Below are 20,996 nucleotides of genomic sequence, written 5' to 3'. Positions count from 1 at the left end.
TTAGCTTGCCTCAGAACTTTGTACAGAATAATCTATATAGTAAATACAAAAATGTCATTGTTTGATAGTTAAGTTGGCTCTTTGTGTGAAATTACTTTTCTTTGTCATTTTAGTTATATTATACCTATTTCCCTGGTTAAAATTTGCTTTGAATTGATATATAGTACTGGTGACTGAAAAAAAGTCAATGATCCGTCATATTTGGTCCTAATGAATGATGGTTAGATTTATATCCCTTACAAAAATTATTCCAGTGCACAATAAAAACCTACCAAGTAAGTAGGGTGTGTAATTGACTTGTGTAAGTGTATTGTATGTTAATTGAGGAATATGACAATTTTCCTTTATGCAACATTTTGTTTTATCATAATGCCTGAAATTTTGAATTCACAGAATATTTTTTGGAATTTTGTTATTTTAAAATATTAACTTCATTTAATTTCATATTACTTTCACATTTTTTGCAAATATAAATCTTATGGCATCATCATTCATTTTCTAGCATATTCATAGAGGCTGGATTTGCCAATTCACATGTTGTTAAGTGTCAGAAAGGAGATGTGATGTCAATGTTTTGTGATGTGACTACCAGGCAGCTGGTGTTTTACAAGAACGATGTACAAGTATGCATGACATTACTTTACAAGATATGTTTTCACTAAAGGTTTTGAGTATTTTTATGCACCACAATTCCAACCTTTCTATCATTATGTTATTCCCTTAATTTATAGCAAACAGTTTTCTGGACTTTTTTTTCAGAAAGTTTGTAGATATGAAGTTGAATTTTATTATGTGTTATAGTACAGGTTTAAGTTTTCATCTGCTCGACACATTTTCAAAGAAATGATGGTCCTTGGATTCTGGAAAATGTATAAACACTTAAACTAGAATTTTATTTTTCGGGTGTAAATTGAAGGCTAAGCAAAGTGAGTCAAGAAAGTATTTAGGGAAGAATTCCTGAAAAAAAAATTTCACACTAAATCCCCCCCATTTTAGGATGTGCACTGGGTCCTTCCACCCCCACTTGACATCTCATGTGAGTTTTGGTATGCGTTCGCTACTGATGTGGTATAGTTCAAGTTTACCTTTACTCCCATATATAATCATTGATTAAATGAAAGCCTTTGTCTTTCAAAATATAAAATTACATGAATCTTTTTTCTCATTTCTAATTCTATTATTATATTCACACTGTATTTTAAATCATTTTTTGTCTCAACTGTTAATTCAAGATCTGTAAAGATTGGATAGTAAAAGGGGTGTCTGTCCTTCCTACCTTTTGTTACATAGAGCAATGCCAAGATTGGATAGTAATAGGGGTGTCTGTCCTTCCTTCCTTCCTTCCTTCCTTCCTTTATAGGGCAATTCCAAGATTGGATAGTAATAGGGGTGTCTGTCCTTCTATCCTTCCTTCCTTCATAGAGAAATGCCAGGATTGGATAGCAATAGGGGTGTCTGTCCTGTCTTCCTTCCTTCATAGAGCAATGCCAAGATTGGATAGTAATATGGGTGTCTGTCAATCCTTCCTTCATAGAGCAATGCCAAGTTTGGATAGCAATAGGGGTGTCTGTCCTTCCTTCCTTCCTTCCTTCCTTCATAGAGCAATGCCAAGATTGGATAGCAATAGTGGTGTCTGTCCTTCCTTCCTTCCTTCCTTCCTTCCTTCCTTCATAGAGCAATGCCAAGATTGGATAGCAATGGGGGTGTCTGTCCTTCCTTCCTTCCTTCGTAGAGCAATGCCAAGATTGGATAGCAATAGGGGTGTCTGTCCTTCCTTCCTTCATAGAGCAATGCCAAGATTGGATAGTAATAGGGTTGTCTGTCCTTCTTTCGTTTTGTATGGTAATTAAACCTATCAGTCTAATGGGGAATGTTTAAAGCTTGTTCTTTAATGGGATATTGACTTAAAATTGGAGGCTTGAAATGTAGATGTATTGTATTTATTCGAATAACTTTAATGCCGCAGTATTAGTAACCTTGTCATTCTCTCAGCATTTATATAGACAACCAAACTTTAGGTTAAACACTTTAGTTCAGCAAGTAAAAGTTTCCTGCAACTCAAACATCAATTTTCAAAAAAATTAAGGGAGCCAAATTTATCCCATAAATGTTCCTCAGCCTTTAAAGTCAAAGAGAAACAGTTGTGAAAATTAGGAAGGTCAACTTATATTATTTAACCAGACATTGCTATTTTGATGCCTTTTCAGACAATGAATTAGTTTATGCTTATATAGATTTAATCAAAATGTAACAGTGACATACCTTTCCTCTAACAATTTCTTTTAATTTCAGGTGATAGTAACATACTTTTGAGCTAACAATACCCTTTGATTTCAGATGACAGCAACATGCTTTTGGTCAAACGATTCCTATCAATTTCAGGTGATAGTAACATACCTTTCTCTAATGATTCCTATTAATTTCTACTCTAGGTAAAGGAGATTAAGATCAATGTTCCTAGAGGTGGTTATTGGCCTGCAATTGGGATGCATTCTGTTGGTGAATGTGTCAAGCTACTAGAAAAGGATCCATGGACTCAAGATCCTGAGCATGTAAGTAGCAAAGTACGGTATGTCTTCTGGAAATGGCAATGGTCAGTGCAAATAACCTTGGCAGATCAATACAAGTGAATTGATCTCATAATGAACATGACCTTATCTTCCATTGAAACTTTAAGGATGTCATAATAATCCACATAACCCTGAAATTGGCACTTCATTTGACATATTAACAAATGTTTCCATGACGACAATGAAGATTCATGCTTTCCAACATAATGTCCCTATGACAGTTGTCAAATTTCTGACTGTAAGTATATTTCCTATGAATTGTAGCACTTCTAAAAAGAAATACACCTTACGTAATATTTATTGATGATTTTTATTTGGTCCCTCAGTCACGGTGCGCGGAGACATGGAAATACCGGGTGTCCATCCATCCGTCCGTCCGCATTTTCCACACTTTTTTTGTAATGCTTTTACCAAATAAGTTTGCTTTTTGTGTGTGGCCTTATTATGAAGAGTTACAGATTAAGTTCGACTTTGGTTACGGTTAAATGATTTTTACTGAAGTTATGGCCCTTTGACTTAGAAAATTTCAGTGAATTTTAATTTTTTCACACTTTTTTTTGCAGGGAATATTGAAACGCTGTTCTTTTATTAATTTTGAAATCAGGGAATGCAGAATTCCATTATTGATACTTCAAGTTTTTATTTCCACATTGGTTTTCCTTGCATTACTTTTTTGATTTTGATGAAATTGCTTATTTGAAAAATTTTGATAATATCAAAAGGTGAAAAGTCAAGGTGAGATGGTTAACATTGCACACTATTTATCTGTCCTGCTTTATTCAGCAATAGCCAGTCTGCACTGTGATTTAATTAACAATTTAAAGATTTATTTACAAATATTACCGTCTGTTCAAATGAGTGTTTTATCTTATTTATGTCCAAAATGTGATTTTAATTTTTACGATTTTGAGAATAATCCTGCATCATTAAAGTTGAAAGTTTCATGTTTTCCAATTTTAAATCAGTTGTTAATTTTGCAAAAGTAAAAGTAAAATGAAAAAATTAACACTGACATCTGGTTCCTTAATGTATTATATTGTCATTTTTTTATTGGTTTGTATCAGAAGTCATCTGATATACATCTTTTGAGCTAATCTTATATATTTACAGGTTCCTGTCAAACCACAAGCTTTCAATACGTACAAATATGGAAATCTATGGATAAGGTGAGTGCATTGATTTTTGTATGTTCACAGCTTGTAAGTGTAATTTCTCCTAAAGCATTCCATTGCTTTTGATGAAACTATTATATTTTTACTGTATAGTTATTTTATATTATTAAATTTTATGACTTCTCTGCAAGGCTAAATAAACTAATTTAATAGAAAAAGAATGGATATGGTGAATGCAACAAATGTACCAGCATTTCACCTAAATATAAAATAGAAAATACTTTCAGAGATCACAAAAAAGGTCTTCAAGTGTAAACACACCTTTAAGTAAGCTCTGAAAGGCCCGACAACAAAAGTAGATAATAAAGAAGAATGACAAGGGGAGATAACTTAAAGGTGTTTCATGTACACATCTAGTATAGGAAACTCCTGGTAAATTACCGGATGAATATTGATGAAACTTTACAGGAAGTTAATGCTTTACAAATAAATGTATATGAAGGAAATTATTGTTATCAGATGCTTGCTAGGGGGAATATATTAGAACTAAAGGTTTTAGGTCTCACTAACCACTTCTAATGTTTCCATTACTTTACATGTTAAACAAGTAATTTTCAGTGTTTCACTGTGAATTCCCAGGACAAATGACACTTAAAGTTGCGTACCATTGTGAAACTTGGAAAATAAGGCTTTCAAAATCATTATTCTAATGGTACGATGACTATAGAAATTCTTCACAAAATTTACCTGAATAAAAAATACTGAAAGTAAACATTTTTACCTTTTCTGCTAACTGACAGCATGGAGGCAAATTACTCACACATGTAAACAATTTTCATACATTTTTGTTGTAAATTAAAAATATGATTTTAAAGTACACATTCTCAGCTTTATTTTGACTACTTTTGATCAGAATACACACAAATAATGCACTTATAATGCATATTTTTAGGTTCAGTGTGTTTTTGGTACTACATAGGGGTGGCCATTTGACCCGGAAGTGGTTAGTGAGACCTTAACATGTTTGAAGTTCTATTTAAGTTGGGATATCATTAATGTGAATTGCTCATATTTCTCTAATTTTCATTTGATTTGATGAAAATTCCTTCAATGTTGATTCTTGCCTCAGAGATCAATTTAAAAAAAAATATATATTAAGTTTGTGACATTATGCATCAGTGATTCTATAAATTGTGCATTTTTCTGTTTTTAAAATGAATTAAGGAAACTTTAATGATGAATAATTTCACATGAATAAAACTCATCACTTTGGCTTATAGTTTCCATATCAGTAATTAATACAAATAACTTATGGCATTAAAACCATTGAGGGGTCTGAGATCAGTCTGGCAGAAAGTGATTAGCAAACCTGAATTTCTTCCACTTTAAAGCAAAATTCTGCTTTTTTAAATATAGATTTTTACCATTATGATTTTTTTAATGTATATTAGATTCCGATTTTGCCAATATCTGCTTTGTTTGTTGAACTCATAATCAGGTCTGGTTCAGAACTACCCAATATTTCTCATTACATTAAAATGTAGCAAAAAATAGACACTGTCCACTATGAACCAGAACTACATCCAAATAAAAATAAGTGGCATATCTTATGATAAGGTTTCTCTAGCTAGTAACTTTCTCCTCACACACACATCCCTCATTTTATTTTAATAAACTCAACAGAAGTCAATTTATAAACAAAGAAAAAATGAATTGTAATTAAATGCTGCAATACTTCTTTACCTCTGTAGTCCTGCCAGAAATGTCAGCTTGACAAAGAAGGGATATACAAACACCCATTGTGGCTGGCTGATACTTCACAACCCAACAAAGTTTATCATTGGCTATGTTGTAAGTTATGTTTTTAGTTATGTTGTTATAAGTTATGTTTTTAAACGTCCTTCAATATTGACAGAACATATTATACTATACAAACATCCAGCATCCTGCTGTCTGTCTGTCCATAACATGTCCCACTGTAACTTGAGAACAACTTATCCAAATTTCTCAAAACTTAATTGTATACTTTTTGGTGATGTTTCAATATTTCTTTTTTGTGTTAATGAGTTTTTTTGTAAAAAGGGGGTGTTAATTCACATGTCACATTATATTTCAGAAACTATTTTTGATTATTGCATAAAACTTTATACACTTGTTGGTTATATCAATCTGAAGATATGTGTATTTTTTTGCGATGATTCTTTATTTTACTTTTGAGTTATTGAATTTTTTATTGAGTTATTTTGTAAAAAAGGTTTTTTTTTCACATTTTGCACAGGATAAGAGAAATTTAGGAGTTGCATTAATCTTTACAAAATATGTATGGGTGGTTGGGTCACAAAAAAAAAACCTGGCTTCCAACCCTCCCATACATCAATAAAAACCTGCCTTCCAACCCTCCCATACATCAATAAAAACCTGCCTTCCAACCCTCCCATACATCAATAAAAACCTGCCTTCCAACCCTCCCATACATCAATAAAAACACTGCCTTCCAACCCTCCCATACATCAATAAAAACACTGCCTTCCAACCCTCCCATACATCAATAAAAACACTGCCTTCCAACCCTCCCATACATCAATAAAAACACTGCCTTCCAACCCTCCCATACATCAATAAAAACACTGCCTTCCAACCCTCCCATACATCAATAAAAACACTGCCTTCCAACCCTCCCATACATCAATAAAAACACTGCCTTCCAACCCTCCCATACATCAATAAAAACACTGCCTTCCAACCCTCCCATACATCAATAAAAACCTGCCTTCCAACCCTCCCATACATCAATAAAAACCTGCCTTCCAACCCTCCCATACATCAATAAAAACACTGCCTTCCAACCCTCCCATACATCAATAAAAACCTGCCTTCCAACCCTCCCATACATCAATAAAAACCTGCCTTCCAACCCTCCCATACATCAATAAAAACCTGCCTTCCAACCCTCCCATACATCAATAAAAACCTGCCTTCCAACCCTCCCATACATCAAAAAAAACACTGCCTTCCAACCCTCCCATACATCAATAAAAACCTGCCTTCCAACCCTCCCATACATCAATAAAAACCTGCCTTCCAACCCTCCCATACATCAATAAAAACCTGCCTTCCAACCCTCCCATACATCAATAAAAACCTGCCTTCCAACCCTCCCATACATCAATAAAAACACTGCCTTCCAACCCTCCCATACATCAATAAAAACCTGCCTTCCAACCCTCCCATACATCAATAAAAACCTGCCTTCCAACCCTCCCATACATCAATCAAAACACTGCCTTCCAACCCTCCCATACATCAATAAAAACCTGCCTTCCAACCCTCCCATACATCAATAAAAACCTGCCTTCCAACCCTCCCATACATCAATAAAAACACTGCCTTCCAACCCTCCCATACATCAATAAAAACCTGCCTTCCAACCCTCCCATACATCAATAAAAACCTGCCTTCCAACCCTCCCATACATCAATAAAAACCTGCCTTCCAACCCTCCCATACATCAATAAAAACCTGCCTTCCAACCCTCCCATACATCAATAAAAACACTGCCTTCCAACCCTCCCATACATCAATAAAAACCTGCCTTCCAACCCTCCCATACATCAATAAAAACACTGCCTTCCAACCCTCCCATACATCAATAAAAACCTGCCTTCCAACCCTCCCATACATCAATAAAAACACTGCCTTCCAACCCTCCCATACATCAATAAAAACACTGCCTTCCAACCCTCCCATACATCAATAAAAACACTGCCTTCCAACCCTCCCATACATCAATAAAAACACTGCCTTCCAACCCTCCCATACATCAATAAAAACACTGCCTTCCAACCCTCCCATACATCAATAAAAACCTGCCTTCCAACCCTCCCATACATCAATAAAAACACTGCCTTCCAACCCTCCCATACATCAATAAAAACACTGCCTTCCAACCCTCCCATACATCAATAAAAACACTGCCTTCCAACCCTCCCATACATCAATAAAAACACTGCCTTCCAACCCTCCCATACATCAATAAAAACACTGCCTTCCAACCCTCCCATACATCAATAAAAACACTGCCTTCCAACCCTCCCATACATCAATAAAAACCTGCCTTCCAACCCTCCCATACATCAATAAAAACACTGCCTTCCAACCCTCCCATACATCAATAAAAACACTGCCTTCCAACCCTCCCATACATCAATAAAAACACTGCCTTCCAACCCTCCCATACATCAATAAAAACACTGCCTTCCAACCCTCCCATACATCAATAAAAACCTGCCTTCCAACCCTCCCATACATCAATAAAAACACTGCCTTCCAACCCTCCCATACATCAATAAAAACACTGCCTTCCAACCCTCCCATACATCAATAAAAACACTGCCTTCCAACCCTCCCATACATCAATAAAAACACTGCCTTCCAACCCTCCCATACATCAATAAAAACACTGCCTTCCAACCCTCCCATACATCAATAAAAACACTGCCTTCCAACCCTCCCATACATCAATAAAAACACTGCCTTCCAACCCTCCCATACATCAATAAAAACACTGCCTTCCAACCCTCCCATACATCAATAAAAACCTGCCTTCCAACCCTCCCATACATCAATAAAAACACTGCCTTCCAACCCTCCCATACATCAATAAAAACACTGCCTTCCAACCCTCCCATACATCAATAAAAACACTGCCTTCCAACCCTCCCATACATCAATAAAAACCTGCCTTCCAACCCTCCCATACATCAATAAAAACACTGCCTTCCAACCCTCCCATACATCAATAAAAACCTGCCTTCCAACCCTCCCATACATCAATAAAAACACTGCCTTCCAACCCTCCCATACATCAATAAAAACACTGCCTTCCAACCCTCCCATACATCAATAAAAACACTGCCTTCCAACCCTCCCATACATCAATAAAAACCTGCCTTCCAACCCTCCCATACATCAATAAAAACACTGCCTTCCAACCCTCCCATACATCAATAAAAACACTGCCTTCCAACCCTCCCATACATCAATAAAAACACTGCCTTCCAACCCTCCCATACATCAATAAAAACACTGCCTTCCAACCCTCCCATACATCAATAAAAACCTGCCTTCCAACCCTCCCATACATCAATAAAAACACTGCCTTCCAACCCTCCCATACATCAATAAAAACACTGCCTTCCAACCCTCCCATACATCAATAAAAACCTGCCTTCCAACCCTCCCATACATCAATAAAAACACTGCCTTCCAACCCTCCCATACATCAATAAAAACCTGCCTTCCAACCCTCCCATACATCAATAAAAACACTGCCTTCCAACCCTCCCATACATCAATAAAAACACTGCCTTCCAACCCTCCCATACATCAATAAAAACCTGCCTTCCAACCCTCCCATACATCAATAAAAACACTGCCTTCCAACCCTCCCATACATCAATAAAAACACTGCCTTCCAACCCTCCCATACATCAATAAAAACACTGCCTTCCAACCCTCCCATACATCAATAAAAACACTGCCTTCCAACCCTCCCATACATCAATAAAAACCTGCCTTCCAACCCTCCCATACATCAATAAAAACACTGCCTTCCAACCCTCCCATACATCAATAAAAACACTGCCTTCCAACCCTCCCATACATCAATAAAAACCTGCCTTCCAACCCTCCCATACATCAATAAAAACACTGCCTTCCAACCCTCCCATACATCAATAAAAACCTGCCTTCCAACCCTCCCATACATCAATAAAAACACTGCCTTCCAACCCTCCCATACATCAATAAAAACACTGCCTTCCAACCCTCCCATACATCAATAAAAACCTGCCTTCCAACCCTCCCATACATCAATAAAAACACTGCCTTCCAACCCTCCCATACATCAATAAAAACACTGCCTTCCAACCCTCCCATACATCAATAAAAACACTGCCTTCCAACCCTCCCATACATCAATAAAAACCTGCCTTCCAACCCTCCCATACATCAATAAAAACACTGCCTTCCAACCCTCCCATACATCAATAAAAACCTGCCTTCCAACCCTCCCATACATCAATAAAAACACTGCCTTCCAACCCTCCCATACATCAATAAAAACCTGCCTTCCAACCCTCCCATACATCAATAAAAACACTGCCTTCCAACCCTCCCATACATCAATAAAAACACTGCCTTCCAACCCTCCCATACATCAATAAAAACCTGCCTTCCAACCCTCCCATACATCAATAAAAACACTGCCTTCCAACCCTCCCATACATCAATAAAAACCTGCCTTCCAACCCTCCCATACATCAATAAAAACACTGCCTTCCAACCCTCCCATACATCAATAAAAACACTGCCTTCCAACCCTCCCATACATCAATAAAAACCTGCCTTCCAACCCTCCCATACATCAATAAAAACCTGCCTTCCAACCCTCCCATACATCAATAAAAACCTGCCTTCCAACCCTCCCATACATCAATAAAAACACTGCCTTCCAACCCTCCCATACATCAATAAAAACCTGCCTTCCAACCCTCCCATACATCAATAAAAACCTGCCTTCCAACCCTCCCATACATCAATAAAAACCTGCCTTCCAACCCTCCCATACATCAATAAAAACACTGCCTTCCAACCCTCCCATACATCAATAAAAACCTGCCTTCCAACCCTCCCATACATCAATAAAAACCTGCCTTCCAACCCTCCCATACATTTATCAATAAAATAGCTGTTAGAAAGGAGTTTTTATTAGGGAAAAATTATACCATGAAAACTGAATCATGTTGTAACAATTTTTGTTTCTCTCTTTTATCTGTTTTATGGAACTTTGAAATTTCCAACTTTTGTATTAACAAGCAAAATTTGTGTTGCATAAATCTTGGCTCCCTTAATTAGAATTATTGTTCAGTTTGGTATCATGTATTACATGTTACCATTTCTTGTTGCTATGATGTAAGTTGTGTTTTTTGGCTATGGTATAAGTTATCTTTTTAGCTATTGTATAAGTTAAATTTTTAGCTATGATGTAAGTTGTCTTTTTGGCTATGGTGTAAATTATGTTTTTGGCTATGTTCTTTAACTGAATTTGAAATTATATGCTACATTCCAAAGCAGTTGTTGTGACCATAACATACTATAAATCCCTATGCCACAGTGTGTCAAAAACTTATATTGTATCCACACTTGCCCCTCAGTGAAAACAGGCTGATATGCTGCAGTTGTATCATGCTGCACTCTGTGAAGCTGTTTATTGTCTCTATGTACTTGCTATAGTTGAGTTGTTTTTAACTTAAACTTAATTGTATTTCTTATAAGTCATGTGTTCAGTGTTGATTTTTTTTATTCAATTGCATTTATTATATTTTTAGACCTAAGTAGAGGATAAGTGTTAGAACTGTTTAACTATATATTGATCAATTGTGTAAATACTGATTATTTCACATATTAGTTTATGTGTAAATGATGATATCAACATTATACCACATTTTTAAAGATCTTTTTTATTTTTCAGATAACTCCAAATGCATTACTGACTAATTTTGTTGGCTCCATAGGACCAAATGAAACTGTTCCACTTTTCTTGAAAAAGGAAGGTGGGTTATTTTATGTATATCAGTAATGAATGCAGTAAGAAGTTAATGATTTGTGTTACTATACCCCCACTTAATGAGTTTATTGGAATCACCTTGTCTGTCCATAATTCTGTTCTTTAGAATTTCATTGCAACTATCTTCACTTCCATTGAATGAATTGATTTCAAATTTGGTATGTGACTTTATATAGATGGGGCATGTGTTGTAAGTAGTTTTGGTTGCCATTTGATACTAACTTCCTGTTTCTTGGGACTTTCTTAGTTTTCACCATATAGAATGATAGAGAACACTTTCATCACAAAATCTTGGCTCCCACTGATATAGATACAAGATACAAATAGTTTATTTCCATAATTAAGGGGGCGGGGGGGGAGGGGGGGGGGCAGAATTATTACAATAAAAAGATTATGCACATAAATATACATATATGAATGTCAATTATAGTGAAAACAGTGTTTAGCATATTCATGTTTGCATAAATAAGATCATATACATGTAACTATAAATGATTTTTGTTGCTGTACAATATCAATTTCATGTATGTATGGGGTATGTCTAGCACAATCACACATTCAATTACATTTTGTTTCTTTCATCATCTGAAAAAGTATGTAAATCCAAGAAGTCCATGTAGCCCAGAGCCCACCCTTATGAAATTGGAAATGTTTCGAAATATTAAATTTCTTAATGTTAAAAATATGGACAATACTCATATATTAATATAGTTTGATACATAATCAAACCAATATTGTTAGCATTTGAATTTAATCACCATTTTATAAACTTTTTCTTGAGAAAAAAATTTGGGGCCCCAGGTAAGCTGCCCTCCCCCTCCCAAAGTTTATTTGGCAAGACCTTTTACCCTGAACTATTTCAACCAAGATCATCCTACTTGTAAAATGTTAAAGAGCTAAGAACTTTGTTTTTTTTGGCATAAGGGTTTGTTTTTTAAGTCTTTTTTTATGTAGGAAGGTAATTTTTTTAAAAGACTTGCAAAGGATGATAATTCAATTGATCAAAAGTTTTTACATGTTACAATCTTAAAAGTTCAACTCCTCTTAAACTGGTTGATGGATTTTTATGAAGTTTTAAAAGAAGTTTATGCATCATATATAGTTATGCATGGAGAAAAATGATAATTGTCTGGTGATAATAACATTTCATGGTCAAAATTAGGCTCAAACAAAGGAAGATTATCTAAATTAGTTATTGAACAAGTTAAAACTTAAAATTAAAAGTTAACCTATACACCATCTTTCTTAAGGTTCGTTAGAAATCCAGAGGAAGGATACTTGCAGATATGCTAATGTTTAAAACTTAGCAATTGCAGCACCTACAAAACACTTATTAGATTTTAATGATGAGTTTTATTGGAGTTTTATTGGAGTTAAGGCATGTTATGGTGACCTTCTGTCACGTCACTATTGGGAAAATTATCTACTGTTAAAGTACTTTTATTCATGGGTACCAATTTTCATGGTTTAGAGAAAATGCATCAGTTCATAGATTCTTGAATTCATTGATTTGACAACTCCATCATACTAATGAATGGGTAATTTTCTTTTAGTTGGGAACTAAATTTCGTGATTTACCAAACCCTCAAAAACCACAAAAACTGGTACCCCACAAACAGTAATACTTTCACTTTAACTTAAAGGTTCAACATTTGTTTAAGTCCACACTTGTATTATATGAACTTGTTTTTTACAGTATTTCTAATTATTTCTAGCTTCTTTGAAAGAAGATACTGTGTCCATTAACTGGATTTCTATTGAACAAGTGAAGGAGTATACAACTGAAGAGATTTCTGTGCTGTATGAAGCTGCCAGTGCTAGCAGTACTTATTCTCATAAGTAAGTTGATGTGTGCTGGTTAATGTACAATGTTTGTGGTTTGTGGCATTAATAATAAGTACAGTGTTGGTTTGTGGCATTAATGATAAGTACAGTGTTGGTTTGTGGCATTAATGATAAGTACAGTGTTGGTTTGTGGCATTAATGATAAGTACAGTGTTGGTTTGTGGCATTAATGATAAGTACAGTGTTGGTTTATGGGTTTATTAGTTGAATTTGAGAGTATTAAGTTTTTAAAGGAAATTTTACATGGTGTTGGTAAATTTGATTTGTGGTTAGACAAAAGTGAAAAAATTATACATACCAGTTTTTTTAGCTATTTTGTTTAAAAACTTTGATAAAATAGAAAAAAATAGTATGGTAGCTAACCCACCTTGAAATATGACCTGAGTAACTTAATAAAATCTTAGTATACTGTACACTTGTATTTTCTGTTGTGTCAGTCATTGCAGAAAATTTTACAGTTGTCCCTCTCTTTCAGAAAGGATTTTCCTTCAACTGAAAAAATATTGCATCATTCCACTGATTGTAGTAAAGAAACAACTTCAGTGTCATTTTGAGCAAATTATCAAATCTAAATTGGAAAATTGTAATATTCTACTGGTTTAGTTGATCTATCTGATGATTGAATATATCATTGCTTTAGATGCATCCCATTGTTATTGGAAATAGTTCATTTGCCATCATAATTAGTTTCAAATAGAGAAAAATAACACTACACACCTCATACATACAAAAATGATATCTTTGTTTTCAAGTCTTCCCTTTTCTACACAAGGGTTCATTTTGGGGGCAATAAAAATGTTAAAAGATATACCTGCCTCCCTCATTGGTTTTCAATGAAAATTGCTCAAAGAAGATTTTTATTTCAAATACCGTTCGTCTTAATTTGTATCACTTTTTGTGAAGTACAGATGATTGGGGAAATATACATGAAACCAGTTCTAAATAGTCATTTACAAATAGAAAAAGTGTGAATCATCTTGCTTTCATCAGTCTCCTTGTAAAGTGCTCGTGTCAAAGATGGAGATTAAGGTGTATTTGGAAATTTCTCTTGTCTTATATGATTATTTTGCTTATCGTAATAATTTACTTCAATTCTTGTCAAAACATTTCACAAAAAACATAAAAATCTGCAAATATCCTGCTTTGAGAAGATTTTGAGAGAGAGATCTCCTGCTTTTGAATTTTGAAGGTAAAACCTATGACCACAGCCCAAGTTCCTCAATGAATATATGGTAGGTTTAAATGTTTTATGGGGTGGTATCCTCTCCTTTCATTTTTTTTTTCAGATTGGGTCTATCAGTATGAGAATTGGGTGATATTGATGCTTTATACTTGATTTACATGTATTATGGGGTCTAACCTTCTCTAATTATATTTTCCAAGTTGGGTCTATCAATAAGAACTCCAGGATTAGGTGATATTGATTTTATACGATGGGTTTACATGTATGATGAGGTCTCAACCTCTCCTTTTATTTTTTTACAGGTTAGGTCTAACAATAAAAACCTCAGGATTGGGTGATATTGATGCTTTACAACAATTCAATGATAACTTAGTCATTGATGAGAGGAAAGTAAGTTGAAGAACAATTTAAAATTACAAATATTTAAAATAATTCCATTAAATAAATATGGTAATCGTTATTCCTGCAAAATTACATGAATAGAATTTAAAAAAATAAAATTTGGTACCCACCAGTCATAATCCCAAAATTTCATATACAACGACAAATTGTTGGCGGGCATACTAATTTACCCCTGTCTGTCAGTCCATCCATCTGTCCATCCGTCCGGATTACACATGATCATGACTTGTTTCTGATTAAGTTTTGGAGCAATGATCTTTCATCTTGTGATTAAAGTCATTACCTCAAAAATTATACTGTTTCTCTTTCCCAAGTCCTCTCAACCATATGGACAAATTTCTATAGCTCGTTTAGTCTGGGATTTTTTTTTCTTGTATAATGTTTATTTGTCTATTTTTTCTGTGCCCTAAAACAAATCTTGTTTTGCTTTCAGGTTAGTAATTTATACTCAATGTTCTATGGTCTGTTTTATCTATTTCAAAATATATACATTTATTCCAATTCATCTATACTTCAATTTTTATTGACAAGATATAGGAATATATTATTTAATTTACAGTTGAGAGATGGATATAAATTGGAAGTATTTAAGAATTCTGTATTGGTAGACTCTTACTTGTTGAAGAGGGGGAGATATATGTTAAGTATGCAGCATCTAGACAAACAGGCCAAATCCTATGACTGTATCATCAGGAGACCAAAGTGTCCGGTAAGTAATATTTAGTTACTTTTGCTGCTTTATGCCCCAATAACAAAGTCGGTATATAATAATAAAAATGTCTGTCTGTCTGTGCTGACAATCTTTTAGCACAACTCATTAAACTTTTTTGGAATTTCAGTAAACTTGATGTGATTGTAGGAAATCATATGTAGATATGTCTTATTTGTGTTATCTATTTAATTGAGTTCACTACATTGTGTATGTATATTGTCTTTGTTTCATGTCTTCATGTTTAGGTCATGTTTTGTGATTTTTATATATTTGAATGTACAATGTAATATGCTGGCACTTCAGTATATTTTTTTATGATATCCAAATTTTATTACAAGCATGATATACAATCTTATTACATTATTGACTCCTCTACAAAAATAAATCTGGGGAAATTCTTCTCACAAGTAATTTCATGTGAAGCCTCACTTTTAATTGCATAGTGAAACTCCAGACTGTACATCTTTGTTGACAATATGACAGCATGTGATATTTGCAGCTTTCATTAATTTTATCTGTCATGAAGCTTGGCAGGAAATAACATTTAGCATTTAAATGATTGTTGATCTTCAGAATTGCAGGAACAATAATTTTGGAAATTTTTTTTTCATCAACTACAATTGACCACAGGAAAACGAAACATTTTAAAATATTTTTTTTAGAATTTATATTTTTGTCATCAATTTTTTTTTCAGTCATTCCTGTACCCATCCAAACTGCAAAAAGGGATGAAAGTAGTTGTTAAACTTGATGATGATAAAGAGTAGGTTTTTATTTTGTTTACTACTTACTACATGTATTTTTGATTTATCTTTAAGTTTTGTCACACTATATAGATCTACAGATGACTTTGATATGGAATAAGTTTTTTTTTTAATTTATAGTTACCATACTCTTAACTTGACCTTAGAAAAGAATTTTTATTACTGCTAAGTGACTTTGCTTCAGATCAGATCCATAATTAGTAGATGTTTTTACTTGATGTAAGTATTGTTTTCCTTAGAAGTTTGATATAAAATGCCTTTTTATTTATGTTGTTTTTTTCTGATTAATTAACCATACTGCAGTCTCAAGTTCTAAATTGTTCATCATATTGTATAAATTTTTCTGGGTTACAAATTTTTGCTACATGGCAGTGGTTTTTTTTGTGTGTGTTTCTGTTCTTACCATGAAAAGTAGCAGAAGTAAAGCTGCAACCAAAATTTCCAAGTGTACATTATATAACCCAGGTATGTTACTACTTTGGTGACATGGTAACTTTCCAATTGTATACTTTCCTGTCCCAAGTCCAATCTACTTAATGTAAGAATTTGAATAACAATTCCTTTCTGATAGGTCAGGTGACCAGTTTGCAGATGCTGTGATCTCTGAAATATATGATGGTGGAGGATATTGTTTTGAGTATACCCCACCAGGGAAGGGGGCTGAGAATGAGAAGATATGTGTTGGCTGTCTTGAATGTGGAATAGAGGATGCAGATTGGGAGAAGATTATCAAGAAAGGATCAAAGGAGGATATGAAAATTAGACTGCTATCATGTAAGGCTTAAAATATTACATTACAACAACTTCAAATACTGTAAGCAGGCACTTTGTCAGTTATTATTAGTATTATGTAGAATGTTTTATCTCCCACCTTTCAGGTTAAGTACCAGTACAAGTTTGCTGTTCTTTCTTATTTCAGTGTACAAATTGGTTCTTAAAGGACTTTTGATACTTCACTGATAAATAACATTTTTAGAATGAATTGAAATTTTGTAGAGTAAGCATTATAGATTGTAATGTTTTGTGGCATTAAGTTTGTTCAGAATTTTACTCAATATACCAAACTGCGTTGTCTTATTGTTACTAAATATTTCTGGACAAGCAGTCATTAAAATGGAATTAAGTTTGATGTATCAATCTATTCAGTACCACAACTATTGATCTTATACATTTAGATTTATGGTTAAACTGTCAACTTGAACATAAATCATTGAGAAATATCACACACAGCTTCATTCTCTCAACAATGTTAACAGTTACTAGGAAGTACAGGAAATAAAGTACATATAGAAGTTACATATATAATACAAATTCCTTTCCAATTTTCTAGATGATAGCTTTTACTTATTAATGTTATTGTACCCCATGTAAGGAAGTTTTTAATGGTACAATTTGCTTGACTTGTCTGCCTGGCTGTCATAATGTTGCTGCCTGGATACATCCTTCATTTCTGTACATCATTTCTGTTGATTTTTTTAGACTTGGATGAATTATAAAGGCATGGATGCTCATGATTCCATATAGGGGATCACATTTCATAGGGGAAGCTATGATTAAATCATAGATTTCTGCCTGTTCCCTTGATAGATCCTTCATTATTTGTCATATTTCCTTCATATTTAGATAAAATTTGAGTGAACATTTAATTTTTACAGAAATCTAGTGATGACAACCATTTTTTTTGGGACTAAATGTATAACATGAAGGCATGTGGGATATGTTAATCTGCTTAAAAAGTTCTTTCATTGTTACTAACATTTGTTTTCTATGGACACATTTCTTTTTGTTCTTGGTTACTGACCCCTACAACTAGTGGTAGTTAGGGGAAAAAATTGTTATTGAAATATTACATTAATTGATAATTTCTGTTGTTTATTTCAGCGCACAGTAACACGTCATTACTTGACAGAACTTACATACCTGCCCCACCTCACCTCGTCACAAAGGTACTCAATCTTAATTAATTGTAGTGAAAGCACTTTATTCCTTGGTATCAGTTTTTATGGTCTTTGAATGGTATATTAGCTTGTGGGTTTATATACTTTATGGTTTGTTTTTTTTTCACAGTTTTTTAATATTAATTTTACTTTTTATTGGAAATTTTAAACTTGTGACTAAACCATGAAAGACACAAAACTGATACCCCATGAAAAAAGTTCCTTCACAGTATCAGATTATGAAAATATGTATAAGAATGCAGTTTGTAATTAACTACAAACATTTAAAAGAAAAAAAAGAACTGATGACCTTAAAAAGGATGCTACTGAATTGAAATCTATTTTAAAAAGTTATGCTTTTTATTCAAGATGGAGAATACAAAAAAGATATCTCATTAGCGTTCATAGCTTATCAGGACAAATCTGCCTTAATTTTGGTTTCCTTTTGCTATTGTAAACCAAATTATTTTAGTGTTTAAACATTGCTGGAATTTACTTGGATGAGATAAACTTATTACACAATAAAGAAACTAATTTGCAGCAACTTACTTTTTGGGTGTTTTTCCGTCATGAAAACTAGCTGGTTTACAATATGAATATTTTTTCCATTTTGACTTGTAGGGTAGTGCTGAAGCTATTGAAATGATAGATCCAGAATGGAAGAAGACCACATTGTTTAACTTCAGTATGTGTGGTCAGTCAATAACAAGACCAACTGTTCAGGAGCAGATTGTAACCACACATTCACGAAACCTTCTCAAGTGGTTGACCTATCGAGACTCCAGTCTTCCATGGTCAGTTGTCCTTTTACCCTCACAACTGGATGGCAGCACTCTCAAGTACCCGGTGGCTAAGAATATGTTCAGTAATGTTGATATACACAGATTATGTTTCTTCCAAGGTTAGTTGTCAGAGTTTATTGACATCGTCAGCATTGAGATGATATACATGTAGATATACATAAAATAAAGTGTTATTTATATCCCCCTCTTTGCAAGTGGGAGGATATAGTGATAGGGGTTTCCATCCTTCTTTCCTTTCTTCAGTCCACACTTCCTTGGGTTACATGATGGAGTAGCCATCTCTCAATCATCCTACCTGAATGAATTGAATTTTATGGAAGTTTCACAGAACCTATATATTATTACATATTCCCAATATACACATTCTATTTAAGATTCTTATTCAAATTAATTTTGAGGTCAAAAGGTGCATGTTTTAAAAGGGGAAGTTGTTGGTATTAAGTAAGAATGTATTGCTCACGGTTTTTTTTAGTTAGTAAATTATTTTTAAACATGGACTTTATTCGAAAGTTTAAGTTTTAATATCCATAAGTTCAGTTGATTGATTGATCATTACGTTTAGTATTTTATTTCTGACATTTTTGTGCTCGGACATTAAACCCCGACAAACAAACAAACAAACTGACATTTTTAGTTGTTGATTTAGGGAGCATGAGGCTTTGAATGTAACAACTTCTCACTGAAGTTTCAGGCCAAGTTGTTTATGATGGTATAATGTTTTTATTTTTTATTTAGATTTAAATGATTTATAAATAATTTGTTTTTTTAGATGGTTACATTGATATGACCAAGATGCCAATGGTGTTTCCTTCTAAGATCAAGAGTTATCCACAAGTCAGATCACAGTACGATGACATCAATATACATTCTATTGCTATCAGTGGTGAGTTTTCAGAGCCCTTTCTTTTCATAAACTAATCATGGTCTGTCAGTCTGTCTGTCTATCATATAAATTCAAGTGCTCTCCTAGAAACTTGTATAGCTGTAATAGGATGCTTGTTTTTAGAAGGATTCTTTTTGTTTTCATTGTTTTACATTTATATTTACCTTTTAATGCTCCCGAAGAATCATTAATTAAAAACAAGTTAGATAATTTTTGTCAGCTCTGATTTGATATATTATACTTATAACCTTCAAATATGATAAATTTTGTAATGATATTTGTCCTAAAGCAGTATATTGATTGTCATGGTGTGATATGTCTATTGGCCGAAATGTCCGGCAATCATACAGAATTATTGGTTGTCGTGGTCTGAAATGTCTTAGGGTCAAATTGTCCGGCACTGGCAAACATTATGGTTCTTATAATTTGCTAAAAGTCTTATAAGATTTATATTTAGATTTTATGGGATTTTATTTGCCTTGAATGTAGATATTCACATATCTTTCTTCTTGTAAAAACATTTTAAGGTATTTATTACATGTATGTTTCATTTTTAAATCCACAAGCAGGCTCAGTTAACTCTTTACTAATAGATAATAAACAGGAAGCAATGGATGTAAAAAAAAAATATATAATTAGTTCTTTGTACTTTCTGTTATTTGTTCTTTTTGTCTTTCTTTTTCTTATTTAGCATGTTTTCTTTGAATTTTTATTATCTTTCTGACTTTCTTTCAAGTTTTTTACCCACAGTTAGATTTTTTTTTTTCTTCATTCATCCTTGAATAATGTTTTTGTGATTGAAATGTTTCTTACATTTGTCTAAAAGGCAAGTAAGACTCTTACATATTTCTGAAGATGTGTTTTAAATTATGAAATATTATATCTTCATTATTATACAGATGGAATAGATGAAAAGACATACCCACTAAAGCAACCACGAGAAATTTGTTTGCATATGATGGATTTGCCAGGGTTCAGAGTTCAAGGGTTAGTCCCAGTTGACCTCAGCTATGGTTGCCTGTATCAAGCCTGGACTTATGTAGCCTTGTTAACACATAAGGTATGGTTCAAGGCATAATTTACTCCTTCAATTTGAGTTAATACTCTGAAAATTTGATTCAAATGGTTTAAAATTTGAAACAGAAATAACCAGTATTA

At 33.8% G+C, this 20,996-nt stretch overlaps 1 protein-coding gene across 2 annotated transcripts in view; it reads left to right on the top strand.

The window, feature by feature from the left end:
• LOC148604162 (uncharacterized) overlaps nt 1-20,996 on the top strand; it is a 109,978-nt gene that overhangs the window by 57,022 nt on the left and 31,960 nt on the right. For both annotated transcript variants that reach the window (XM_088547862.1, XM_088547863.1), the window contains 14 exons: nt 503-623; nt 2,433-2,552; nt 3,681-3,736; nt 5,434-5,533; nt 11,214-11,295; nt 13,025-13,148; nt 14,640-14,727; nt 15,299-15,448; nt 16,147-16,214; nt 16,787-16,989; nt 18,097-18,161; nt 18,774-19,053; nt 19,725-19,838; nt 20,738-20,898. In XM_088547862.1, the coding sequence (XP_088403988.1) occupies nt 503-623; nt 2,433-2,552; nt 3,681-3,736; nt 5,434-5,533; nt 11,214-11,295; nt 13,025-13,148; nt 14,640-14,727; nt 15,299-15,448; nt 16,147-16,214; nt 16,787-16,989; nt 18,097-18,161; nt 18,774-19,053; nt 19,725-19,838; nt 20,738-20,898 (1,732 nt within the window). The remainder of the gene's footprint in view (nt 1-502; nt 624-2,432; nt 2,553-3,680; nt 3,737-5,433; nt 5,534-11,213; nt 11,296-13,024; nt 13,149-14,639; nt 14,728-15,298; nt 15,449-16,146; nt 16,215-16,786; nt 16,990-18,096; nt 18,162-18,773; nt 19,054-19,724; nt 19,839-20,737; nt 20,899-20,996) is intronic.

The sequence above is a fragment of the Perna viridis genome, chromosome 10 (assembly GCF_037379345.1).
Source record: "Perna viridis isolate PV_CMFRI_1.1 ecotype Kerala chromosome 10, ASM3737934v1, whole genome shotgun sequence".
Classification (NCBI taxonomy): Eukaryota; Metazoa; Mollusca; class Bivalvia; order Mytilida; family Mytilidae; genus Perna; species Perna viridis.
The sequence above is the reverse complement of the archived record's forward strand: the minus strand, read 5'-3'. Positions and strand labels throughout refer to the sequence as shown.